This window comes from Phaethon aethereus (assembly GCF_964289735.1).
Source record: "Phaethon aethereus genome assembly, chromosome: 5".
In the NCBI taxonomy this organism is placed as follows: Eukaryota; Metazoa; Chordata; class Aves; order Phaethontiformes; family Phaethontidae; genus Phaethon; species Phaethon aethereus.
Genome location: NC_138579.1, coordinates 17,886,457 through 17,914,372, shown reverse-complemented (window position 1 = coordinate 17,914,372; position 27,916 = coordinate 17,886,457). Strand labels below are relative to the sequence as shown.

The 27,916-nt window shown below is 40.0% G+C and overlaps 1 protein-coding gene across 1 annotated transcript; it reads right to left on the bottom strand.

Annotated features, from left to right (window-relative positions):
• Positions 1–566: 566 nt before the first annotated feature.
• Positions 567–27,916, bottom strand: LOC309405997 (uncharacterized protein; the record flags this gene model as incomplete). The annotated part of the gene is made up of 8 exons (XM_082000978.1): positions 567–761; positions 1,616–1,763; positions 2,408–2,678; positions 3,549–4,194; positions 20,103–20,288; positions 21,481–21,628; positions 24,499–24,769; positions 27,283–27,916. 8 exons carry the CDS (start codon positions 27,914–27,916, stop codon positions 567–569), a joined length of 2,499 nt encoding a protein of 832 aa, XP_081857104.1.

The following is a 27,916-nucleotide window of genomic DNA, read 5'->3' as shown; positions in this document are numbered from 1 at the left end:
ATGTTTTTTTCAAGACATGCTAGGCAAAGACTTGGAACATGTGAGAAAGAACAGGTTGGTTGTGGGTAAACAACAACGACCTAGGTAGCAAAGAGCTATGTAAGGAAGAAAGGACTCTGCAGGGACTGAGTCAGGTGAACACTGATCATCAGCAAGTTCCAGAGAACACATAAAAGAATTGCAGAGGACTTGTTACTTGTTGGAATAAAGCTTTTGGTCAGTAACCCAGAACTGAAAGCAGTCTGGACAAAATGGCTTATCAGAGAGAATATACTTGTAAAAATAACAGCAGACTTTACAAAAAACAGGCTTCCAAGGAAAATTTGGAAAACGTGTTAATTACTTGAATTACTCAAGTGGGGAAAATATAACATTTAAAAAGTGTCAGTTGCTTGTTTGTTTTTTTTTTACAATTCATTGCTTATTATTTTGATAAGGAAATTCCTCATTTACTTCTGAATATCCCTCAATCAGAGAGTAGTTACTAGCACTAACCAACCCACATATGTGAACGCTGTAGCCATTGTAACTCATGTTGAAAACCAGCATGCCCAATAACTCAGCAATTACTTCTTAGTAGGATCAACAATTTTCCCCATGAAAAGCGTGGTGCCAGTTTCTTTGTCAGAAATCAATATAATGAAGGGCCTGTTGAATTTGATGGTAACGGAAGGATGGAGAATTCTGGTAAGGATTATGACTGTGGCTCCTGCAGCCTCAGTTCCAGCCTCATCAACTTCCAGCAGGGCCTTGTGAATTGCCTGCAGGGAAAAGGAGCAAATGCTGTGGTTTATATATGGGACAGCAAACAGGAGGTGAAGATACATGCTCTTCTTAAGGAATATTTAGAAGAAAGGAGTGATAAAACCCAGTGGACCAAACTTTCTTGTGTGGTAAATCTCCAACAGACTGCAACAGGAGTGTTTTCCATGCAACAGGAGTGTTTTCCATGCAACAGGAGTGTTTTCCATGCCAGGACTGAACTGGGAGGACCAAAAATAAAAATGGACACACTGTAGATGCAGCCTCACCAGTGCTGAGTAGAGGGGGATAATAACAGTCCATGCAGTAGCTGTTTTATTTTCTTAGATGTTTTGGACTTCCACTAGCAGCCCTTTCTCTGTTATTCCAAGGTTAATGGAAGACTGCTATTTAAATGTTAATGCAGTATTTGGCATCTTTGCCACATTAAATCATATCTTAAACTGACATGGTGAAATTCCGCTACTGCAAACTTGAAATTTCCTGGAAACTTTGAGAATACTAAAAAATTAGGTACTAATCAACACAAATATCTTAATGTACTCCTCATTTATCATTTACGTGACACAACTGCATGTAATAAATCATGTTACAGTGCCAACACATCATTTAAAATCCTGTCCAACTTTTCCATGTACTTAATATCCAGCCTTTTAATAACGATTTTAAAATAATACAAAGGTGGGACAGCAGACCCTCTCTGTAGAAAAGCACAATTACTGAGACCCTACATGTCATTGCGAGTTTTATATGTAACTTCAGTTATAAGGAGGGAAAGCAAGTCTTTAAAAACCCCAAATATAACCCATCAGAGCAACCACCACCCCATCACCAGCTCTGTCTGTTCACTTACTTGTGAAACCTGAAGATTACGGCTGCTACTAATTCCAGACAGATCAGCATTACTAGAGAATACTTCAGTAATGCCCATTTTCTTGAACAGGTTTTTAACATCGTAAGACCCACTAATAGAAAGCTTTGGTAACTGCAGATCTAATCTCCTGTTGAACAAAGGAAACGAAACAGCAGTGAAGCCTCACAGTCTTGTTTCAGCCAGCGGACTGGATAATATGCAATTCAGTGACACCTGAAAGCATTCTTTTGATTGCTAATTTGCTTGATGGTAGTATTTGTTTTCCTTGAGAAATTTTGGCATCCAGAGAGATGAGCCATCTTTTTGTACCTACATTCTCACTTTGATTTTGGAAAAAGAAACTAATTTCTTCATTGACACTCTTTCATCCCAGTGCCACATACATAGCTAGCAGAGTTTTGTGGCTAGAGGGCTACAGAGAGTGAGCAGACCAACTGGAAAGGCTAAAAGAAGGGGAAAGGAGGATAAAATCTAAGACACAGTGAAGGAAATGAATTATGGTAACACTATGAAAGAAGAGATACGGTAACCAAAAGGTAGCCAAGCAAGTCTTGAGACAGTTGTTACAATGCTACATCCCTTTCTGTCAGGTCAGAGAGCCTGCAGTTGTTTATTGATTATGCTCTGCTCCAGCTCGTCTTGGGAATTGCTTAAAACCCCACTTTATGAAATCAGGACATTATATCCAGGAGGTGGTGAGATGAAATTAATGCTTTCTTTTAAAAATAATGATGAATCCTCAAATATAGTAATCCATCTACCTGGAGTTACCTGGTTGCAAGTTTGTTATCCCATTTACAAACAGTTTCCTTGGAGAGAGCATCTTCCACTTGCTTCATCTTTCCATCATCAGGCAGAATGAGCAATGCTCGTGCAGTGCCCTGGTAAGGCAGCTCTACCACCTCGCAAGAGAGATCCTGGTCGTAGTAACTGTTGTAGTTACTGTCACATTGCATCATGTTGACTCTAACAGATGCATTTGTGTTCACAAAGAAGTCATCCTCATATGTACGCAAAGGATCAAATGACTTTTTCCAGGCAGCTAATGGGGGAAAAGAGAAGATGTTGCCCTCAAACATATGAAGATCATAAAAAATGACTGATATAAATCAGACCAACTTAAATGTTAGGACACTGGAGGGTTGTTTATGGGAGAAGATCACTAAATCACTTCAACCTCTTGCATAACATGCAATAAAGCATTTTAGCTGTGCAGTAAGTTCATCATAGTTAGTGTAAGTCCTGTCTTACTGAAAAACAACCAAAGGTTGATGAGGACCAATTGAGAGAGTCCTGCTTCTATTGTAGTCATATGTTCCCATCACTTGTGCCTTTTTATGTCATTAAATTCAACTAGTTAAATATTCAGCCACAGGATTTTGTTATGCTTTTCCTGTTAGACCATACCCAAGGCAAGCTGACTGCACTCAGCCTGGTGAGGAATTCAACAGAATAAGGGACCCTAACATTCAAATAGGGCTCCAGAAGTATAGGCTCTCAAACTGTGATGTTCCAAGTTTCCATGGAGTATACCTCATAGTTCTACAAAAACACTAGGGACACTGGAAGTGCAAGGATGTCAGTCCACTGAGTTTGAGTGGCACATACAGTCAGCATAGAGATCTTGGAAACAACTTTAGTCATTATGCCCTCAGACCAGCAAGACTGCATGCAGCAGGTCCCTGTCTATGAGGTAGTCCACTGGAGTGGGATTTCTCTGCCCATAGCTTTTAAAATCAAGCAGTCAGTATTTCTCAACAATCAGATACCGTGCTCTGGCCAGCTCTAATCTTTACTTTGAAGGTTCTGTGCAGTTTATAATAGTCACTCTGCCAATAAATCATCAAGACTTCCCTACAATTTTTGTTTTGCATCAAAATCATCTATTAGAATATAATGTTAAATATCTTACCTTTAAAATAAACGTAGTTAATAAGAACCAATACAGTACTTGGATCGAGATGACCAATTAATTCAGGAATTTTCCCCTTGGTTTTCTCCTCTACGTATTTATTGATTTGCTGCTTAGCTGCTTGTGGTTTATGGAAATTGCTAGAAAAAAAATCTGCATCATAAAATAGTTTGGTATTTTGTAAAAATGTCTCCTGTGGTTCATAACCAATAGCTGTAAAAAGGGCATTCCCTATATTTAATGTGATGTTAACATCAGTACAGTTCAGTACTGATAAAACTTTGTGAAAACTTTCATGTATATCATGTATGTGAGTCTCAGTCAGACCATCAAAGCCCAGTCCTTCAAAAATCTGAGACAGGGTGGTTGACTTAGCACCAACAGCCAGCATGGCAAAGGCAGTGGAGATGCTCATGGGAGAAAAGAAAACATTTTTATCAGCTTCTTTTAATACAGCCTGCTTGTAAAATCTAAATACAAAATCTGCATAGTTAGAGCCTTGCTTGTCACAGTTATGTGTTAATAGATTTTCTTTTCCATCATGCAGATTAGTATTATTGACTTCATGACAAATGTCTTCATGCTGGCAATGGGCTACGACACAAAGAACAGCAAGGAGTAGAAACAGGCACAGGAGATACTTCATCTTCTTTTCAAATTATTCTGTCACAAAATAAACAGTCATTAGATGAGCAGATGGTAACAATGAGCTTGGTAGTAAGAAATAATGAATAGTTTGTTACCATAAATATTACATAGTGCAACCGCAAAGATCTAATATACATAGCATATTTAAAGTGTCCATGGACACAATGTCAAATGTCATTAATAAATTCAACCAAATTATAAATTGTCAGGCATAATAAAACCATAATATTCCATTGTAACTGCCTTGAAAATGCAATTCTCCATTGGCAATGAAAGAACAGAGCCAAAGTCCATAATAATCTCTATTGACAATATTATCTTCCCTGGATAATCGTCTCCTATAGGGTACATCTAAGCAGACAAGTTACCAAGAGGTCAGGCGGGTGTGGGCTTCAAAGACCTCAATTACTCCACTGTACCCGTCCAAATGCAGTTTGGCAAATGTGAGGAAATGTGAGGCAGCTCACTTCTCACTGGAAGTGAGATAAATTCCCCCACTTTCATCAGGACAGCAACACACAGACCGATGGCTATCATGGACTCTCCGGTGCTTCTTAAATTCACACCCCTGTTTACTTCATGGTTACTTACTCACATGGCCAGTCATTGGCCACGGCAAAAGCCTGGAGCATCCTGTGCCCTGGCAGCAGGGCACTCAGAAGTGGGCATAAAGACACGTAGGAAGCAGCAGGTTCGCACCAGATAATGAGGTGCATGTTTGGAACAAAGCGAGGGGGGAACTGCAACAAGTGTTTGTAACATTAAATGGTGGTTTGCCCCTCACCATGGGTTAACCTGCGTGGGATGAGTGACTCCCTCTAGAGACACAGGAAGCACCTGGGTCCAAGAGGAGAAGAGGAGCACAGATCCCATTTGGAAATCAAAGGACACTCAGATTAATCCCGTTGGAGATGACAAATTTCATCATTGTGTTTGTTCTAATGCTCACATGAGCCTCCTGCTCTCCACCGGAGCTGGAAAAAGTCTCTAGTTTACTGAATTCAGTTCCCTGCTATTGTGGAGAGGCATCTCATATAAACCCTCTTCAGAAATGTAACAAGCTATCTATGAAAATTAAGCTTTTTGCCCTCACAGCTTCTACGTGAAAACATTCCTAGAACTTTTCTACTGTTATGGCTCCTGTTCTTCTGGTTTCCAGCCAGTCTGTCACAGCCTGTTTGTATCCTTCTCTTCCAGGAATGCATTTTCCCATGTCCTGCCAAGGTGAAGTTCTCCTGGTCCCATGTTCATTCCCAGATATGAAAGATGACACTATCTGCTATCTAAACAAGTTCCAGGATTCTTGGTGATTAACCAGTTGCTTTATTTTTTTCATTCGTATGGTGGCCTTTCTTGTTTTTATAGAAAACATATACACTGGCCGTGTGTCCTCATATTTTCTAGGATCTGAGTATGCTAAGTATGTCTGAGAGCAAAGAGTGATCACTGCGGTGACCTGCAGTAAAATGTGGTAATGCTAAATTTTAATTTCTTTAAATCAAAAGATGGACTATAGCCCTAGATGGTAGTATGATTCAACTATTTGCATTCCTTTTAAACACAACTCTCCCTCTTCCTCCCAGCCAAAAAAACCCTCCTTATGTACTGCAGACGAATGAAGCAGTCATGTAGTACAGAGGGTGTTTCAAAAGTACTTGCTGTTTAACATTTCATAGACTGTTTTTCTCTAGTTATTTGAGATATTGCACACTTAAGTGAAAAAGAGGATATTTTTTGTCTGTCCATGACCACTTTCCATGTCCAAATAGAGCTTGGCCTAAATTTCAAAGAATTTCTGAAGAAAAGAGTACGTTTTTTCTGCAGCAAGCTTATATTAGGCATGGCTCTGTTTTTAACTTGTACTATAACAGATCAGTTTAAAAAATTCTCTTAGTATCACAACTATCTACAGAAATATTAAAGAAGGACTTCTACCAGAAGCTGGAAAACACTGAATAAATGTTGTCATCAAGTGTTCCCCACGTACTTTTCTTTCAGAGATGTTAATCACTTTAATTTCAACATTTTAAAATTACAGAATTTTAGCCACAACTATTTTTTGATACCATTTCAAAGCTGAAGAATCTGGAAAGGTTTTATTAAACCTGGGCTGTATTTTTACATGCAAATTGGAAATTCAAAAAATAATTCTTTGCCAAACCACAGATTAGTTTGTCTACGGAAATAAAAGGGGTAATTAAATTTAAATTGTGGCCTTCCACCCACCTCGTACACTCACCCCAGTCCTAATTAGAGAGTCTGACCTTAGCAATTCGATGGTGGTTTTAGGCATTAAGTCATCAGAAGAGTTTATAAATTGGACCTGGTTGTTCAGTCACTAGTGGGTTTATGCTAATATCGAGTCACTGTGTAGGCTATTTCCAACATAAAAGTTGATTTCATCAGTATTCTTCTTTAACAACTACTTAATAAGCCCCCATGACTTCAAAGGTTACTTTATTCTAATTTCAGGCTAAGCATATTCCCCCAGAATAGCAGGTCCCACTGGTCCCTTGCATGTTTGCTTAACTAATATTTCATGGCAACATCCACACACAACCAAGTCACAAGCAGACAAGTGAAATTAACCTAACATGAAAATTCCACCAACCACAGAAAGCACCATTTGCAAGTCTTTAAGAAAAATGCATGTGCAGTACTTACAAAATCAGAAGCCCTGCTGCATTCAGCTGACCATGCTGTTCTCCACACTGTTACTTATACTGCTACATCATCTTCTGCTTAATTTCCACTGTTAAATATTAAACAGACCTGATAAAAATTAGAGCCAACCAAAAAAAAAAGGAGGAAATGGAGCAAATATTGATGAAACAGGGTTTCTGAGGATCTTCTCTGCAACTCATCCAATGGAACTGGCAATCTTCAGCTGTTTGAATAGTAGCTGTGGCTTTCTGTCCATTGCCTCTGACCATGTGGAGGTTCTTAGAGCAAACACTGTGTAATTAGGACCCTACTGCAAGCCAGAAGGTTGTGCCTGGAACCACTGGAAAGAGACGCTAACTCTTGGTGCCACAAGTCAAACTTTCTGTGCCGTGCTGCACACATGAAGCTGACAGCCACACATCACAGCTGCTCGGCGCCCTTCCAAAGTCTGACCAGAGCCAAATCTTCCTCCTGATCCTCAGCCTGAATATCGACTCTGAACTAATTGCCTGTAGCTTCTCGATCTGACTGTAATTGCATGCCATGGAGGGGATATGTGATAGACACGTTTCCCTGATCGGCTTCCTACTCTTACTGACGTGGTCCCTGCATGCATCTGTTTCGTGTGCATCTGAGTTACTGCCTTGGGCAGGTGGTGGGAATACAAGTAGCAAGCTGTTTCCTCTACTCCCACACATGCACACGCTCCATGTACGCACCCACTTCTCCTTCTTCTTGTTCCTCTTGCACAAATTTAAGTTGTTGGAATGAAAAAAAAATACTGCTTGTTTTTATTAACTTTTTCCAATATGAATGAAATGCTAGTGGATCAAGCTGACTGAACTTTTCTAGTTAACAACAAAGCCTATGATTGAGCAATGACATGAAATACATTTCCCCATTTGTGACAACTCTTTTTCCTTTGTAATTGTTTACTCACATGTGCAATTTTGTTGTCACAAACATAAACACAGAGACAGAACATCGGTAAGTCTTGTCTTGACACTCTTCTTTGTGTTTGTCTTTGTTTCTTTTTCTCCTTTACTTTTTACTTGTTCCTTCTAATTCTGGCTGTAAAAGGTCACAAACATAGAGATTATTTTGCACATCAAAGCCTAGGTGAATGACAGGTCATGGTGGTCAAGGACAAACTGTGTTACAAAATGGTTATAAGCCTCTTGTTATCTTTTTAATTTGTGAGGCCTTGTAATTACTGTTTTGTTTTTAATAACGTTAAGCTACACTTTAACAAGGCATTTCCCTAGCATTTCATTATAGCAGCAGCAATAAGGTGCTAAACCAGCTTTAAACTAAAATCATGAACAGATGCACGCATGCCAGGTGTACCACTCACCGCCATGAGCCATTTACATTCTCACCTCTCTATTGACTACAATTTCAGCTCTAAAACTATGTCATGAAACCACGTTAACCAGATTCATACTGATCATTCATCTATTGAACTAGATCTTGCTTCTTTACTGCTTATTTTTAATAGGAGTAAAAGTCCAGAATACTGAAATAACAAAACAGATATGGTTTATTCCTTCTGATAATTAAAACCATGACAAAGTCTACGTTACCTGAGTCTATCTTATTGCTGTCTACTTCCTGCAGGTCCGTATCTATACCACACTCCAACTCACATTTGACTTCTTTAGAAGAAAAAGCCCAATATAATATTTCATGCATTTACCAACATCTTGCAAATAGCTTCTTGCCAGTTTGTTTTGTTTTGAAGAAATCATCCTGAGATGGGTTTACAGAGATCTTAATTAACCAGTGGCTGATATATTCAGTGACAACAGAACCATTAAATTTGTCCAGGGTTTTTGTTATGCTTCTACACCTTAGATCAAGAAATCATAGTTTTCATGCCAATTTAGCAACAATAATAGCTGTTCTGGGATTACGGCTCACAGACACACAGGTTACTTCAAATATGAAAAAGTCTTTATCACAGTAGATCTATTATATCATAAGTAACATAAAGATTTGTAAGTACACAGACCACAAGCATCACTAATCATATGAATGAATGAATGAATGAAGTAGAGACCAGGGACTAGAATAAAAAAAAAAAAAAAAAAAAAAGCTATACCAATGACAATGACCAATAGTTAACACTCATCACCATTGTTCGATTGGAAAACTAATGCCAGTTACAAATTACCTACTAAAATTTAACAGGTGTGTTACATGTATGGTGCACCAATAACAGCTAAACCTCCTACTGCCACTTCAGAGGTGTGCAGATTGGCAGATATGACCTCTGGCAGACTTGAGCCCTCCTGAAAAAGGGTCAGTAGAGTAGGCAGGTTGCTCTAACATTAGAAACCTTTATTCAGACACCAGAATCTTTCAGAAGAAGGGTTTTTTTAATTATTTCTGCATGTAACATCTTCACCATGGAGTTTCTTTTCAGACTTGATTGTTTCTGTAATACTATTATTAGTAACAAAGTTTCTGAGATTTTCATATCTGAATGATTTCCAGCTGACATCTTGTGAAAGGATAGCATGCATTCCATTTCCTTTTCCTTCTAACCCCCAAAATACTTGCAAGATAACCATGTTGCAATCTTATTGACCATAAAGACCTCCAAGAATATTTTTCATGGCCCAAATACTGTTCAGGATAATGGAATGACTTCAGGATGGGAGGGACTGCCTGATGAGAGAACCACTGGGTTGAAAACTCAGGACAGATTGCTGTATCTGTTGAGCAGCTCACCTTTGACCTTGGGAACATCACTAACACCATCTGATGGGCTTCAGTTTTCTCATCTGTAAGATAAAAATAAGACATCTAACATCCTCACTGAAATAAGATGACGTGAAAAAAAAAGTTACTTTCAATGGCCTTGAGCATCATTTCAAGGTTTCCTTTAATGAAGACAGGATTATTTTTTATCAGTTTGATACTATGGCACCTCCCTTGGTAACAGTGATACACAGCTCGAAAACCTGTGATCTGCAAGATGCGGCTTTATAGAGCTTCAAAGTGAAATTGGAAATGTTTCTTAGTTGCAAGCTTCCATAAAAAGTTCTCTGGACTTTACAGAAAGTGTCTTCTTTCTTGATATGTTTAGTACTTGCATCCAGGAGGTGCTAGCTACCTAGGTACCTTACAGCATGAAGAGACGTGATTAAGCACACATAAATTGCAAATATTACTAATCTGCATGCACCACATGACACTGGCCAAGCCAACTCTTTTACCAGAATTTTTTCTTTCATGACTAGAAAATGCAAATATCTGTTGCCAGTACCTACAACACAAGAATCTTATACAGAAAAATAGAGAAAGATAAGATTATTGTGCTCACTACAAAGTCTTTTTTCATCTTCTAGTTTGACCCAAGCACCGTGGTAGCAGGGATCATTTCACCTGAACCTCTTCATCTACTGCCAGCCCAGTGTTGTGCTTTTAAAATCGTACTATTTACCTATGGTAAGGCACCTGAATCCATCTCTGACTGTTTAACAAAGAATGGAAGGATGAACATCCTCAGTGAATACCTATAAGCAGACAGGAAGCCAAGTTTATACAAAATGAACCTGTGACTGAGCTGGGAAGGGAAGCAGAAACTCCCAAGTCCCAGCCCAATGCTGTGTAAGTACTGGCCCATCCTTCTTTCTTAATAATGTTCTTGCGTTAAAGAAAGAAAGAAATTAATCAATTAATTATGGGTTTCCAACAGCAATATAGTACTTAAAATTGTAATAAATGTGTGTCTATACAACATGAAAATATAGTTAACAAGAACCATCCCAATGAGTAATTCAAGACTTAAGCAACTAACATTATTTTGAAAGCCTTCATTAAAAAGTTCTTCTTCACCTTCCCATTTGGTCCACTGACCCTGCTATCTGGGACCATCTCATCTGAATTGCTTCCTTTACCTCCTCTGTACTCCTGAGCGATACCGAATAGAGCGCCTACCTTTAATCACACAGCTGATCAAGTAAGGCTGATCAAAGTAGATTGAAGTAAACAGTAATGACTCAGAAGCTCAGCTCCCCAAGCACACAATATGGATTTTGGCTAATGCTCAAAGGACGGACCTAGCAAGTGGTCTTGCAAGCCACGGAAGCAAATTACTCCTTGTCAGTGTCTCATGCAGGACAGCTCTGTCGAAAATGAGGAGTCCACCACAGAACAAATGCGGAAGGGAGGCATGTTTCAATTTGATTTTGAATGGATATAGCGTAGATTAATCTTTGTTCTGGCCACTGCTTTTAACTATGTCGGGAGGTTTAGGCCAACACCATATAGCTTTTAAAAATCCTACTCTAGATCAATACACAGTAAAAAAGGCCATTTTTCCATGTAATCAGCCATTTCACTCAAATTTGTTAGTTTTAACAGAAAACTGTTGGAAATGTGACTATAGTACAGATCAAAATTTCTCTACCCCAAACTAGTCAGTACCCTGTCTAATGTTGGCTCCTACGTACTGATATCTGCTCTGACATTATTTTCCTGCCTTTTTTCACATCACCCACAGTCACTTGCAGACCACTCTCATCTCCTTGGCACACGAGGCCTCTACCCCCTGCTCCCACCATCAGCTTGGCCAATAGAGCCTGTTAAAGAACCATGGAGGAAGGCATTCCTAAAGGAATCCCAGCAAGATCCTTCATCAAAAGTCAATCTTTGGGGACCAGGGAAAGCCCAGATTGATTTTCACAGAATACCCAGGTGTCTTCTTCCATAGAGCAGAAGAGCATTTCGTCACTCCTAGGGCTGGGGTCAGCAAAAATGTGGCTCAGCCATAGAGAGCAAAAAGGTTAATCAGGTCACAAGAACTTCTAGGTGATGATGTCCTGCTCTCAGGTTCATTGATCATCCAGTGAGAGTACTTTTTTTTTCCTTGATGATGCAACATTTTTAAATTAATGCCTTTGGTAGAACTTAGGTGGGTGGGGATTATGAAAACCAGTTTGAACTGGTCTCCAGCCTTTGTGAATGCTCCAGCTCTCATACTAATGATGATTGAATTAATCTTTTAACAAACACGTTTGTTTTTCTAATTCGCCTCCACACTCATAATTAGTACAACTCCAAATCCAACACCCAAATATTACAGCACAGATGACACTTAGCATCCCCTGCTCTTTGGAGATTTCTGAACTATTGAGATCTCTCCTGAGGTAATTTGTGAAGAACAGTGACTAGGATCTCCTCACCAGAAACAGAATCCTGCAAGCCAGGATTAAGCCTAAGAGGATTCAATGTCTCTCACAGAGGCATTTTTTCACCAGCACATTCTACACACTTTTCCTTTCATAGTTTACTGTAAAACTGATTATTTCTACTATTGCTCCATGGGTACTCAATGCACAGCCAAAGCTAAGAAGTCCAAAAATCCTTTGAGCTGGGGGTTCCTACTTCATCTTTGATGGTAGTAGGCTTATAATTGTGCTACAACTTCAGCATTGTATTACTAACAAACTGCTTCACAAATGTTCACTTCAACATTTTTCTGTATCTGAGAAACTTTCCTAGATTGTGCAAGTACCCAGACTCTTCCTGTAGCTTGGAAGTCATCTGAGGAAGCAATTTTCATTCAGGAAAGAAGAGTCAGAGAAATCAGAACATTTTCAGGAATGCATTGCCTTTGTCAACATTTTCAAACAGAAATTATGAAAATGTTCCACACTAACTTTTATTTTATAAGATGCTAGCAAGTGATAAACTTTTCCACCATTTACCAATAAAAAGGAAGAAAATTTCAAAACAATTTTCAGGGAAATTGTTGAGATTTTAAACTTTTGTCACAACTTTGGAAAATCCAACATCTTGAAATTTCTCTTGGGAGAGAAATGCCATTTATTGGATGTAAAGACAATACCAATATGGAATTATGGACATTATCTAAAGGCTGTTGTAGAAGAAGACTGATTGGAAAGAAAATAAATGTTTACAATAATGTTTAAATCAAGCACTTATTTCTTCAAATCAGGATGGAAAAACTTTTGCATCAGTGGTAGGGGACCTGAACAATGAGGAAATAGTTATTTTGTCGCTCAAAGTTTTATTCTTATTTATCTTTTTTCATGGACTGAAAACAGATTTATCATATACTGCAAGGTCATAGATGTAGAGCAAAAAATGTTTAGAAATGGTAAACTGAGAGCTAATTCACATCAAAAAATAAATTTTAAATAGGAAATTTTGGTATGAATCTGATGGGAAAAGCAGGGTAGTAATGAGATTTTCCCATAAATACATATATATATCTGATGGAGAAATAAAAGAAAAAATTCAGAAACATTTAATAAGAGATATGATAGATCTAGTTACAGTCTTTGTGAAGGTACACTGGTAAATAACAAGACATTCTTGTCATTGTAAAAAGTATGATCAATGATTGTAAAAAGTCCAAAACTGCAAAGAAGCATATAAATGCAAATTCACCTACTTCAATCATTCAAAGAAGTGATTAAAAGACCCTTGTAAACTACCCAAAAAAACACACTTCTTTTTTTATAATGAATCCTCCTAAACTACTGAGTCATATAAGTCAGCTTTGATTTTTAGTTATTTCCTACTGAACCACTGAGCTGATAGAAATGTTGCTGTTAACTGAGGAAATAAAAATGCTCTTAACTGCCAGCCCCATACTGTTGGCTTAGACACCCTCGGGCACAGCAAAAGGAAATAAACACTTAAGCTTTGAGTCTGAGCTAAGCCCATAGATACACAGTATATGTACAGATAACGTTGTCCTAATAGCCATATAAAACATCCACCCTTAGCTTAGACTAAAGGTTCATCTAGTTCAGTGTCCAGTGCTGCACATAACCCACAGGGTGGGCATACCATGGCGCAGGGGGTACACTGATGTTTCCTTTCTCTCTCTTCCTCTCTTTGTATTTCCCACTTTTTTGTCTTTCCTTTTTCACCAGCACTGAGCATGGAGATATTCAGTGGCCCATCCAGCATCACTGCAAAATCTCTATCCTGAGTGGCAATGCCTAACTTAAGAGACCACCACGCCATATATGAAACAAGGGCTTCTTTCCTCGTATTCTTTGCTTTGTATTTATTGGCAGTGATTTTCCTCTGCCACTTTATCAGCTAGTCACTGAATACCATGAGATCCTTCCCATGAACAAGGTGGGACCACCAGCAAAATGTGTCACCTCACAATTCATTAAAGTCCCACATGATCTCTGACTTCTCTGAATAACATATGCCTGAACTTATTGCTTATAAAGGGTCTTCCCTGCTTACTAGCTTAGGTTTTTTCTGAAATCCTTCATTGAGGAATCTTATCTCTTTTTCTGAACTATGTGACATATATCAATCAAACCATTGTAATCCACACACATCTCAACTCTTTCAAAGAGTCCTTTGGTAAAGGATTCTGGCTACTGCCATAAAAGACAATAAAAAAATGTTTCTATAAATAATTGCCAACAAAAGGAGGGCTAAATTGAATCTCCATCCTTTGTTGGATGCAGCGGGAAACATAGTGACAAAGGATGAGGAAAAGACTGAGGTACCTAAGTCCTTCTTTGCCTCAGTCTTTAACAGTAAGACCAGTTGTTCTCAGGGTACTCAGACCCCTGAGCTGGAAGACAGGGACAGGGAGCAGAATGAAGCCCCATAATCCAAGGGGAAATAGTTCGCGACCTGCTACACCACTTAGACATGCACAAGCCCATGGGGCTGGATGGGATCCACCCAAGGGTACTGAGGTGGCTGGCAGAAGTGCTCACCAAGCCACTTCTCATCATTTTTCAGCAGTCCTGGCTAACTGGGGAGGTCCCAGTTGACTGGAGGTTAACAAATGTGACGCCCATCTACAAGAAGGGCTGGAAGGAGGATCTGCAGAACTACAGGCCTGTTGGTCTGACCTCACTGCCGTAGAAGGTTAAGGGTTATAGAGCAGATCACCTTGAGCGCCATCACGCGGCATGTACAAGACAACCAGGTGATCAGGCCTGGTCAGCATGGGTTTATGGAAAAGCAGGTCCTGCTTGACTAACCTGATCTCCCCCACAGTGGATGAGGGAAAGGCTGTTGTCTACCTAGACTTTACTAAAGCCTTTGACACCATTTCCCACAGCATTCTCGTGGAGAAACTGGCTGCTCATGGCTTGGACAGGCATACTCTTCACTGGGTAAAATCTGTCTGGATGGCCGGGCCCAAAGAGTTATGGTGAATGGAGTTAAATGCAGTTGGTGACCGGTCACAAGTGATATTCTCCAGGGCTCAGGATTGGGGTCAGTTCTGTTTAATATCTTTATCAATGATCTGGATGAGGGAATCGAGTGCTCCCTCAGTAAGTTTGCAGATGACACCAAGTTGGGCGGGAGTGTTGATCTGCTGGAGGGTAGGAGGGCTCGGCAGAGGGATCTGGACAGGCTGGATTGATGGGCTGAGGCCAGCTGTATGAGGTTCAACAAGGCTTAGTGCTGGGTCCTGCACTTGGGTCACGGCAACCCCATGCAACGCTACAGGCTTGGGGAGGAGTGGCTGGAAAGGACCTAGGGGTCACGGTTGACAGCCAGCTGAATATGAGCCGGCAGTGTGCCCAGATGATGCCAACAGCATCCTGGCCCGTATCAGCAATAGCGTGGCCAGCAGGAGTAGGGAAGTGATCGTGCCCCTGTACTTGGCACTGGTGAGGCTGCACCTTGAATCCTGTGTTCAGTTTTGGGCCCCTCACTATAAGGATGCTGAGGTGCTGGAGCATGTCCAGAGAAGGGCAATGAAGCTGGTGAAGGGTCTAGAGCACAAGTCTTATGAGGAATGGCTGAGGGAACTGGGGTGGTTTAACCTGGAAAAAAGGAGGCTCAGGGGAGATCTTATTGCTCTATACAACTACCTGAAAGGAGGTTGTAGCAAGGTGGGTGTCAGTTTCTTCTCCCAAGTAACAAGCAATAGGAAACGGCCCCAAGTTGTGCTGTGGAGGTTTAGATTGGATATTGGGAAAAATTTCTTCACTGAACGGGTTGTCAAGCATTGGAACAACCTGCTCAGGGAAGCGGTTGAGTCACCAACCGTGGAGGTATTCAAAAGACGTGTGGGTCTGGTGCTTAGGGACATGGGTTAGTGCTGGACTTGTCAGTGTTAGGTTAACAGTTGGACTCAATGATCTTAAAGGTCTTTTCCAACCTAAATGATTAAATGATTCTGTGAGTCTGTGAAAGTCAAGTTAGTTAGTCAATATTTTGTCATACTTATCCAATACAACTATATATTCTATAGTTTACAAGATACCAAAGTTGGACTAACTGTTCTGCAATTCACTGCATGCTCACTTGCATCTTTTTTTAAAAACTCATGTCAGAGTTGTGTATTGGGTTTACATGGCAAGGTTTTGGTGGCAGGAGGGCTACAGGGGTGGCTTCTGTGAGAAGCTGCTAGAAGCTTCCCCTGTGTCTGATAGAGCCAATGCCAGCCGGCTCCAAGATGGACCCACGATTGGCCAAGGCTGAACCCATCAATGACAATGGTAGCACCTCTGGGATAACATATTTAAGAAGGGAAAATAAAGCCCTAAACAATTGCAGCTGGAGAGAGGAGTGAGCATATGTGAGAGCAGCAGCTCTGCAGACACTTTAAGGTCAGTGAAGAAGAAGTGGAAGGAGGGGCTTCAGGTGCCGGAGCAGAGATTCCCCTGCAGCCTGTGGTGAAGCCCATGGTGAGGCCGGCTGTGCCCCTTCAGCCCATGGAGCTCCACGGGGGAGCAGATCTCCACCTGTACCCGGGGAGGGCCCCACGCCGGAGCAGGGGAATGCCCGAAGGAGGCCGTGACCCCATGGGCAGCCTGCGCTGGAGCCGGCTCCTGGCAGGGCCTGTGGCCCTGTGGGGAGAGAGAGGAGCCCCGGCTGGAGCAGGGTTGCTGGCAGGACTTGTGACCCCGTGGGGGACCCAGGCTGGAGCAGCCTGTCCCTGAAGGGCCGCACCCCACAGAAGGGACGCAGGCTGGAGTGGTTTGTGAAGAACCGCAGCCCATGGGAAGGATTGGAGTAGTTCATGGAGAACTGTCTCCTGTGGGAGGGACGCTACAGTGGGGCAGGGGCAGAGTGTGAGGATTCCTCCCTCTGAGGAGGAAGGAGCAGCAGAGACAACATGTGATGCTCTGACCACAATCCCCATTCCTCGTCCCCCTGCGCTGCTGGGGGGGAGGAGGGAGAGAAAATCAGGAGTAAAGTTGAGCCTGGGAAGAAGGGGGGTGGGATGAGGTGTGTGTTTTTAAGATTTGAGTTTATTTCTCATTATCCTACTCTGATTTGATTGGCAATAAATTAAATTAATTTCCCCAAGTTGAGTCTGTTTTGCCCGTGACAGTAATTGCTGACTGATCTCTCCCTGTCCTTATCTCCACCCACAAGCTTCCTGTTATACTTTCTCTCCCCCGTCCAGCTGAGGAGTGACAGAGTGGCTTTGACGGGCACCTGGTGTCCAATCAGGGTCTACCCACCACAATTTGTCACTTCTTATTACTCTGGTACAGAGACCAGTCTAAGTGATGCATCACAGTGGAAAGCTTAACAGTTTTCTTCTTGAGAGAGCTAAGAGCTCTTGAATGCATACTAAACAGTCCCGGCAATTTGTTGTTACTTGCTCTTTGATATTTTTTCTAAAAAATCTTCTATTGTTAGTTCAGCTTGAAAGAGATGTTCAGGCTCAACCACTGCAAAGGAAATACACGTGCAATGGATGATTTTCTGGTTTTTTTTCTGCCAGTACCCTCCTCGAGTGCTTCTTTTACACTTTGAACATCTATTGGCCCCTCAGGCTCTCTGGCAGCTTTCTGATGTCTTTGAAAAATAATATATTATTGTATGCTATGACTGCTGCAAAGTTTTTTTCTCAAATTTGCCCTTGTCCTTTCTTATCACAGTTTTAGACTTAATGTTGTGGGGTTATTCTTTCTGGCAGAGAGTGTTACCTCATTTGGTCATGACTTTCATTTTCAGAAGTTTTTCCTCATAATTCTAATTTACTTTGCTGTGTAAGTATACCAAATTTTTTTTTCCTTTTTAAGTCACATTTTTTGGATTTACATTGCTATACATTTTTACATGGAAGGAAGCTGCAAGATCTGGTTAGGACAGAAAACTATTTCTGACCTAGCAACAACTGCAGTGCCTCTAGATCAATATACATTACAAAGATCTGCAAGAACCTGTAGAAAAGTACCCTCTGTCAAGGTTTGCTATGGATCCAGTGATGTAGCCAAAGACAAATGAAAACAAATTGAGTACATCTAGTTTTCAGTTTGGGAAATACTAAATTTATTCTCCCTTATTGCCTGATTTGAATGCTACACAGATGAGTTTTTCTTCAGTATGATTTTAATTTGGAAGTGGGTTCCTCTGTAAAAAGCTGGTAGCTTCTAAGCACTTTTCTTGTTTTCCTGTCATAATCTATTAAAAATGTATGATCTAGATGGCCTGTATTTTGTTTATGGAATAACAGGAACCACAGCTCAAAACACACACCAAGACTAGTAACTTAATTATTAAAGGGCGTCAAGAAGGAGCTTTTTAGAAGAGGGATGAGAGAGATACACAAAGCTACACACTTGTAGAGTAGAAGGAACACACTGACTATAGCCCTTGAAATAAACATCTCTGCATCAAAGAAATGCCCATCCTTCCCCAAAAGTTCTCCTAACAGATAACCTACTATGTGCTGAACAGAGATTTACTGCTCAAGTCAAAGGCAGAGGGCTTTCTGAAGCTCATTACTGGCATTATGGTGCTGATCTAATCTATTAATAACTGTTTGTTAACACCTGTCAAAAAAGCCTGCTTGAACCATACTTAAGTGTTAACTCTGAATTACAGAAATAAAATAGCGAAATTAGAAAGTTTTTAATGTCATGTTTATTCATTGTTGTTCTTCTACTGTAGTACATTTGTCTGCATATTTCAAGGCTGTACAAAGACTGGTGTTAATGCTTAATACCTATTAACAGACTAACCCATTTTAGTCAATAATTTACCCCTCCTGCAACCAGAGATCAGATATATACCATGAACATGAGCAAAGAAATAATATAATGATAGATGTTGTGAAAAATGGAAGAAATAGATAGGAAAGTAAAAAAGAAAAAAATAAATAAGCATGTGCATTATGAATGCGACTTTTGGTATTGTGTATCTTAATACAGAAAACAGATCTTTATAATATTGTGGCTATACTAACCATGAAGCAGATGAGAAATAAGAGTACCAATGTTGTATTACCGGACAGTCTGGGAACAGAAGAGGTTACACCAAGTGACACGGTAAGTGTCTCTGGTGGGGAATAGGTGTTACTGGTAGGGTGCTTGATCCTACAAACAATACTGGAATGGCGCTTACTACTATGGGTGATTTCCCAGGGCCAAACGGTAATGGTACAGGCACTGGCACTTGGGGGAGATGGCTTGTGTTTCCTGCTGCTTGGAAGCTTCTAGAAGCTGGTTTAGATGCAGGCATAGGCTAGAAGTAGTCTTCTGGCTGCGCTGAGCTATATATCTGATTCACAGAAGTCAGCTCCAGGGCACTGAACTGCAGAGGTCTGATTACCTCTTCTTTTCTCAGACCCGATTCTTAGACCCTCTAATGTTTGCTCTGGAATGAGTCTGGACTGTAAACTCCCACAGAAACAGTGGGCAGGCCAGTATATATCTGCAGGGGAAAAACACACCTTCTTTGCGACCCCTTTGCAGCAGCCTAGTTGGGACGACAGCTGAAAGGCAAGGATGTAGTAGACTCACTGGACAACAATGGTACTATGCAAGGTAGTAAGCATTATGCATGTTAAGATCTATGCTAGATATGAACTTCATGTTGGTAGGAAAATGGGCACAAGTAGTAAAGTACCTTAACTTGCACCCATTTGTCAGTCAACGCAAAAAAAAGATGAGAAGGTAGCCTTGAGGTAAGAAGTAGGCTTACACAACCCTCTCTTACACACATGCTCCTCATCTTCCCTGCTAGAAGATGTATCTATGCTGTCAGTATCACACAGGCCTATTTTGTCCCAGATCTGATGACAGTTCTGCCTGAATGCAACCTTCTTTAAAAAAAAAATTAAAAAAAAAAACAAGGCCCAAACAAACATGCAACTATGACAACTTAAATTGATGAAGTCTCATCTACAAAAAACAGTGAATAACATCAGTTAAGAGGTGGAGACCCCTCTGTAGCCATGCCATACTCATCAGGTCAAACACTTGATTAATCAGTGGTGATTACCGCACACCTAAAATATACATCACCTTAATCTTTTTTCAGAGGGTTCACAATTTTTCCCATGAAGAGTATATTGCTCTCCATAGTTATGACCATTAGGAAGGGCCTGTTGAATGTAATGGTAACTGGAACGGACATAGGCACTATTTCCATGCCTGTGGCAGCTGCTGCTTCGGTGCCAGTCTCATCCACGTTTACCACAGCCTTATGAATAGCCTGTGAAGAAACAGACATGTTACCAGTCAAGTAGGTATAAAACTAGTCACCTAAATAAAAACTTGGTCTAAAAGTGCCTGAAGAAGTTATTGGTAAGAAACAAGCATCAGATGGACGGGTCTGAGCCCACTGCACAAAGACAGAAAAGTTGGGGAAAAAATCAGCAAGCTATTTGCAGCATAGCTTTTCTAGCCCCGGAGAGGAAAGGTTCATCCCCGATGGAGGGGCATGTCCCTGCTAGTGAAAACATTTGCTTTGTTTCTTTTCTTATTCCCTGCTCCCATTCATGCAGATCTGTGGAGATAGACTAAATGTTAAGAGAGCAAGATCATATTTAACTGTATATTAAAAGTTCATATCGTTGAAGAATTAACATGCAAATTAGCACAATGAATAACATCCTATCCTATGTTCCTATGGGAACATGTTTCCCATGTTCCTTAATGGCTTGGAAAAAAATGGGAGCGAAAGGAGACGACCAGAAACGGAGGGCTAGAGCAGAAAAACCTGTAAGTTTTATCTTGCAAAATCAAGACATTCACAGACCCTAGTTCACTAACTTCCACCTTAGGTCATGAGGGAAGTTGTTTTGTTCATATTAGACAATGAAATTTGCACTGATTGTCATCTTTAAACTCTAGGTTTATTGAAATATATCTTATCTGTAGCTTTTGCCTGGGCCTGGCACTAATGAGAGTCATTGCTCATAGACTTGAAGCCAAATGTTTTTCATAACTGCATTTTCCTGTCACTCAACAGTTTAAAAGCAAGCAGTGTTTTTCCCTCTCCCCTCCCCATAAAACACAAGCAGTGATGCATCCTACAGCTCCCTACTTGCCCACAGACAGGCTGAAGACGGTAGACACAAACAGAAGCAGCAATGGAATGACCACAACAACATGTTGCAGGAGGGCACCAAGGTGTGGATAGACGATGATTTGGCCATGTCTTTTTTATAGGGTTGCCACACGCAGGTCAAAAAGACCTCCTAGATTAATAAGTTATAGACTTCTAACCTGCTCCAACTGAATTGCAGTGAGAATGCAAGTAACATGGGTGAAATACTCTGTATGCCAACAGCTGCCTTTTCTTGTGAAGCAAAGCCTCTTTACATGAGTTTTGCATCATGAATAGTTGTAAAGAAAGTGATCAGTAACCATGGGCCCATAAAACAAAAAGCAGGGTGACTTACCTGGGAAATTCTGTGCTGGGGCTGCCCAGTGATCCCAGACAGGTCAGCCTTATCAGTGAATACATCCATGATGCCCATTTTATATAACATATTTTTTAGGTTATATGTCCCATAAAGAGTGAATTTCGGAAGATACAAATTTGCTGAGCTGCCAGAAAACAAGTGCAAGAGTATGGTGAAACTTTTGATCAGATATCACAGTGTAACACAGACTCCCAAGAGACAAACTCATTTTGCTTTCTCCCCGAAGACATTTTGCTTGCAGGCTCTCTCTAGCCTGCATGGGAGATGTATGTTGGCATTAATTTGGAGAGAAGAAAATAGGGTTTATAACAAAGTTGGAAAGCTGCTTGAGAGAATAGGGTTGTAGGTTGCTGGCTCCCAGTCTGCAGTCTGCCAACACATGAACAGTGAGATTGACCCAGCGATCATTCAGCACCTCCCTAAAGATCTTCATCTGACATTTGCTGAAGTTAGTGATATTTTGTGCTTTCTGCTGGAAGTATCTTCATTATGCCCCATTACTGAAGAGGTTTCACCCTGTGAAAAAGTGATTCTTTTAGCTGCCTCAAGCTGGGCACAAAAAATCCAACACATCCAAGTTCACTGGTTACTTTTGGGGCGGGGGGGGGAGAAAAAGTTGGCTTTGTGTGTTTATCAGATCAATCAGGATAGAGAAAACAAAAAGATATACCAAAGGAGCAGGACAATATGTGGTGGTGATTGTATGGATGACAAAGTAAAAAACAAAAGCACATTGACAGAATATAGTTAGTCAACAGATAATTCTTTTTCTATGTCAAGTCCAATGTCTGAGTTATTAAGGTTTTTTTATTTCCTTTTTTTTTTTTTTAAAGTGACTGGTTTGCTGCTTTCCATAAATTAATCAAAGCTCCATATTGCTGCCTCTTTTCTTCCTTGCTTTTTCAGTAAGGATCTAACAATTCCTTTTCAAAGGTTAAAGCCAACATTTACAGCTAGGAGCAGCACGATGAGACAGAGCTTAGTGGTAATGCTGACAGTGGGTACCATTTTCTGGTGAGAAACCAGGACAGCTGTCCAGGGTTACAGGTCAGGGAGGTGTGGTGCACTTAATGAAGCTGGCCAAAGAGCAAGTCATCCAGTGGAGAAGTGGGAAGGAAAGGGCGCATACCTCCAGCGTAGCACAGCATCTAATGCCAAGTCTGGCTGGTACCCAAAAATGAGAGTGCTAGTGGATTGATAACTTCTGCCTAATTTCTGGCTGCTGCCTTAAGTGAGGATGCAACTATCATTGAATCATCTGTCTTGCTATTACATACAGACACTCATTCACAAGCCCCCACTTGCTTTCAACATGGAGGAAAGGGAAAGCCATAGGCACACAGCAACAATGCGACCAGGCAGGAAGCACTGCGATACACTTTCCAGAATAGAAAGTGATGTTTTCTCCACAGTTCAGCCATTAAATAAATCTCAGCTGCCTGTATTGGCAATACTTTGGCACTATCCCCTGTTCAGCAGCCAACAGTAGTGAAAAATGTTCCTCGCAACGCTTCTGCAAGTTGTGTCAACGTCAGTTTGCAGCCAGAGAAACAGGGACAAACATAGCTTGCCCACAGTCCTTAAATCATTCCATATCCTACATCAAACCCATTTATTAAGACCTCCCAGAGACTCCAAATAATAGCAAAGTCAATCAGTTGCTTTGAAAACTAGAGGGAAAAGGAGGAGTTTGTGTCATCAGTTTGCAGGAGACAACTGTCATGATGAAAAACAGGGAGTTGCATGAAACAAGCTCGTCTTTGACAGTGATGTTTTTTATATTATATGATTTACATCTCCCATTGCTTTTTTATATTATATGATTTACATCTCCCATTCATGGGTTTTAGGTAGAATATTCCAGTTTGGGGAGGCAGGAGAGGGTGGAGAGAGGAAATATAAATCCCCCCAATTGCATTTAGTCTTTTTTTGTTGATTCTCAAGGCAATTGTGTTTCTATGAAAAAAATGATTCATAAGTATCTTGATTCACCATCTTATTTGTTCTATAGTGATTTTAGTCACAAACCACATAGCTATTCCCAGAAGTTTCAAAACTGTGAAGATGCACAGAGAATTACATACTTTTTTCTGTCTTTTTTTTTTTAAAGAAAAAATATTATATTCTTTTGATAAGTTTTAACAATGGATCAGAGTTAAGAGCATAACACTGGTTTTGGTTTTCTGTATGGGATGTAATTTTCATCTTGAGAATCGATCACCTAAGATACTATTTTCATATGTGTATGTGTAAAAGTCTCTAACGTGACACATCGGTTTCATGAATCAACAAGGGCTTGATTCTGTAAACAAGTTGTGCCTCTGCTTATACACATGTTTTGATGCCATCAAAGGCTACTACTACACATGACACTAAACAGGAGTCTAAAGTTGTTTTTAGAAAGCATATAAACTTTCTGCCTTCTAATCTCAAAGTTACCTTGAAGCAAGTGTAGCTTATTCCAATTTTGCCTTCTTAAGTCCTCAGAGAGCCTGAATAATTTTGCTTTGCAATGTGCCAGCTGCTCTACACTCTTATCATTGAGCTTTGTCCTCACAATTGCCAAATGAAAATTGTTATTTCAGCATTAAATGTGCAATTATTGGTAGCTATAATAGGTAGAAAGGAAGCAAGAAACAAGGTTGAAGGAAAGTAGTAGGAATTTACTTGTAAACAGGAGAAGGCAGAAGACCTCCCCCCAAAAAGATAGGAGGTCTTAAGACAGAAAACTGGGGGCTATGGAGAGTTAAAGATGTGAAACAAAGTGTGGAAATGGCAGAAGTCCTAAAGCTGTGATGGCTTTCACTTCATGCAGTACTGAATGTGAAAACACAGGGACACCAGAAAGCCAGATTGCAACTTTGGTCAGTAGGAACTCTTTTGGAGATTAAAACAGAATGAAAAATAGTGCCTTGATTCTGTGTCATAGTCCATCAGATTGAAACTGATGTGTGTCCTAGCCTACCACCTGAACCAAGAACTGCAAAATTTTACCTTTTTGAGACTACTGTCCTCCACCTTGACATATGTTCACAAGACAGTCTTTTCTCCAGCTTCCTCATTCTTCCTTGATCAGGCAGAATAAAAAATGCTGAAGCACCTCCTTTGTAATCCATTTGCACCACAGTGGAAGACAGCTGTTCATCATAGCCATGCTTGAACAGGCCCATTCCAAACATCATCGGGACTTCAACAGCCTTGTTCCCATTCACAAAGAATTTGTTCTTTTTAGTGTATTTGGGATCAAAAGGTTTTTCCCATTCAGCTTGAAATATAAGAGACAGAGTTACAGGATGTTTTGAGGACATGAAACCGTAGAACATATCACCATAAGACACATTCATAGATGACAGAAACTGGTACAGCTGAATCAGCTTCAAAGACAAACCAGTTTGCAATGAGCACTTGATCTTACCAAATACTCAGAATAATTCAATAGCAACACAAAATAGGTAGACTGTGATGTAAAAAATTCATCAGATCTTACAGCAGGCTGCAATATCCTTCACTTAGATGAGATAGCAAGTGTTCTAGTGTGCACTTTTCCTCCATGACAACAGTTTTAAGGGGGGGCCTACAAAGCCCTCATACAATGCAGCCTTTAAATAGAGGTCAGAAGAAGAAAGATTCTCTCCTTTCCTTATTCCCACACCAAAATAGACTCATGAAAGGTGACATGAGAGATGAGTTCTCCAGAGAAATGAAGGAATTCAGGTTACTTGCAGAGAGAAGGGGTTTATATGCCACTTTAGTTGATGGTCAATAAAGTAATGAAGAACTTAATTCTACCAGACTGATGGGTTAAAAAAACCCCCACAAACCACCACCACCAACAACAGAAACCTCTCTCTTGGGAGACTACCTTCTAGGGATGGCACCTTTCTCAAATGCTTCTCAGTGTTTAAGTGGAAAAATGAATCTTGAAATGTCATACTTTGCGTTGACCACCTTGGCTAGGGCATGATAAGGGACTGGTGTACTGTAGTGGAATAGCATGCCCGCTGGCTGAGAGACAGGAAAATATTGCCAGACTTTCATCTTTAGGGAAGGACTTCTACACTACACCACAAAAAAGGAGGAGATAAGTCACCAGTACAGTGCAAGGAAGGTTGTAATGCACAGAGAGTAGAGAAGAACTTAAAAGTACAGGCTGGTTATAGAGGTACCTGAACTTCACAGATCCTCTCTGGATTAATCCCAGCCTCTAGGTCAATTAGCGTTAACCTACTCTCAATTTCAAGATTAAAATCCTTATTATTGCTATTAATGCTATTCTTTAAAATTGCAGAGCTAAAACTAAATCTCCACCATGTTTGGAGGAGCTGGGAAATCATTTCAGTAACAAGAATGAATATCTAATTTTAAACAAAACTTATTTTTAGAACATGTAAAAGTTATCTGTAATACAAAGCTTCTCAGGCTTTTGCCCCCATTGTGCTACTAAATTTATTGCTCCTTCTTCAAACACCTTTCAGTAAGAATCAACAGCTTTTTTGTCTTCTTGAAAGACGTGCCTGATGCTAAACAAAAGTCTACCTTGAAAACATTGAGACAAACAATTATATGTTCAAGAGAATTAAGAAACATCATATGTATTCCAAACATTCCAGTGCCATTTGGCTGTGGCCAAATCTTCAGAGATTAACACAAGGAGCAGAGACACAGATGAAAAACAAAACAAAACAAAAATATAGTTTTGAATTACTTTTGGGGGGAGCCTCATATTGAGGAGGAGAGTGGAAACATCCAGGTTAACACTTTTAAAAGAAGAGCATTTCTTTTGGAAGAAGACCATTTCTAATACGTCACCTCTGTTGCAATTAAAAAGCTTAATGATACTTTTATCAGATAAATTACAGAATATTATTTTTCTGAGTACGATTGCTTTGTTTTCAGAATAAGATAAAATGAGTGAGAGAGAGAAGGTTTGAAAGAAGATGCAATGTCTGGTTTTGGACCACTGATTGAGCTTTACAGCCTTGCTCTTCTCATTAGATCAGCAGTCTGAAAAGAGCTGGGAAGGTCTTAGACTGTATCTAAGCAGACTGCAAAAGTTAATTAAGAAAAACAAGCTTATTGTCATTAGACTTGTGTTTGATACTGATGGGTCCATCTCTTCACTGGAAAATATTAGAATCTGCAAATGAAAAAAAAAGATTGAAAACCTATGCCTCTAGACACATCAGGACTACAGCCGTGCTATCAGTAAAGGCATAGTTAGTAAAAAAGAAAAGAACACATGTGTGAAACTAAAGCTACTGTTACATGTTTAGCTTTGGAAAAGTGAACATATCAGTAACAGCAAAATTAATGAGTAAATGTATTTTCTTTTAAGTAAGATGCTAAGTTTTACTTTAACAGTGTTCTTTGAATTTATCTCTGAACTTGCTAACAAAAAAACAGCTGAAGTGGATTTCAAATGCTAACAAGGCATTTAAGAAACTGCTTAAAACTCATTCAATTGTATAGGACTAGATGTTTTACTGAATAACAATGCCTCCCTCAAAGTATATTTCAATTAATCTTCAGCAAGCAAGAAATGTATATATTAAAATATATAGGAAAATTTGCCATAAATTTTGCTAGGAATTGTCGCCAGTGTCAAGTAGAACATGATTTCCAATAGCTTTGTTTATAATTAAGGGAAAGTGAGGACCAAAAGGAAAACAAGATATGAGTCCATCTGCAAAATCATATTGCAAAAAAAAAGTGATGAAGTCCAAGACTGACCTGAGGAAATAATATATGAAGTAGGAGAATATGGTATGTATATCTTACCATTAAAATAAATATAGCTAATAAGGAGAATTTCAGTAAGCGGATCAAGGTTATTTATGAGGTCCTTGATCTTCCCATTGGTTCTTTCTGCTACATATTTGTTGATCTTTATCTGGGCTTGATCAGCCCTCTTGAAGTTCATAGGATAAGCTTCTCCTTCATAGAAGTTTCTGAGATTCCTTAAAAATTTATCTTGTGGCTTCAGTCGGTCAAGCACGAACAGGACATTTCCCATATTCAGCTGTAGCCCCTCATTCTTTCTGTTCACTATTTGCATGAGTTGACGATAACCTTCATGTATTTCATTTTCAGAAATCTCACGTGGGTTAAAGCTAAGGACCCTAAGAATCTGTGTCAGAGTGTCTGATCTGGCACCCAGAGTCAGCATTGCAAAAGCAGTAGAGATGCTCAAAGGAGAGAAAAAAACATTCCCACTGTTTTCACGAGAAGAAATCTCTTTGTAGAAACAACATGCAAACTGACACACACTGTGCCCTATAGTCTGCTGTGGCATGTTTTGGTTTTCTTGGCCTCTTTGATTTTGATTTCTTACACCTTGGTGATTAAGCTCATAGCAATAACTACTGGAATGAATCCCAACAATTAAAAGACACAGGAAAAACAACATCTTCAT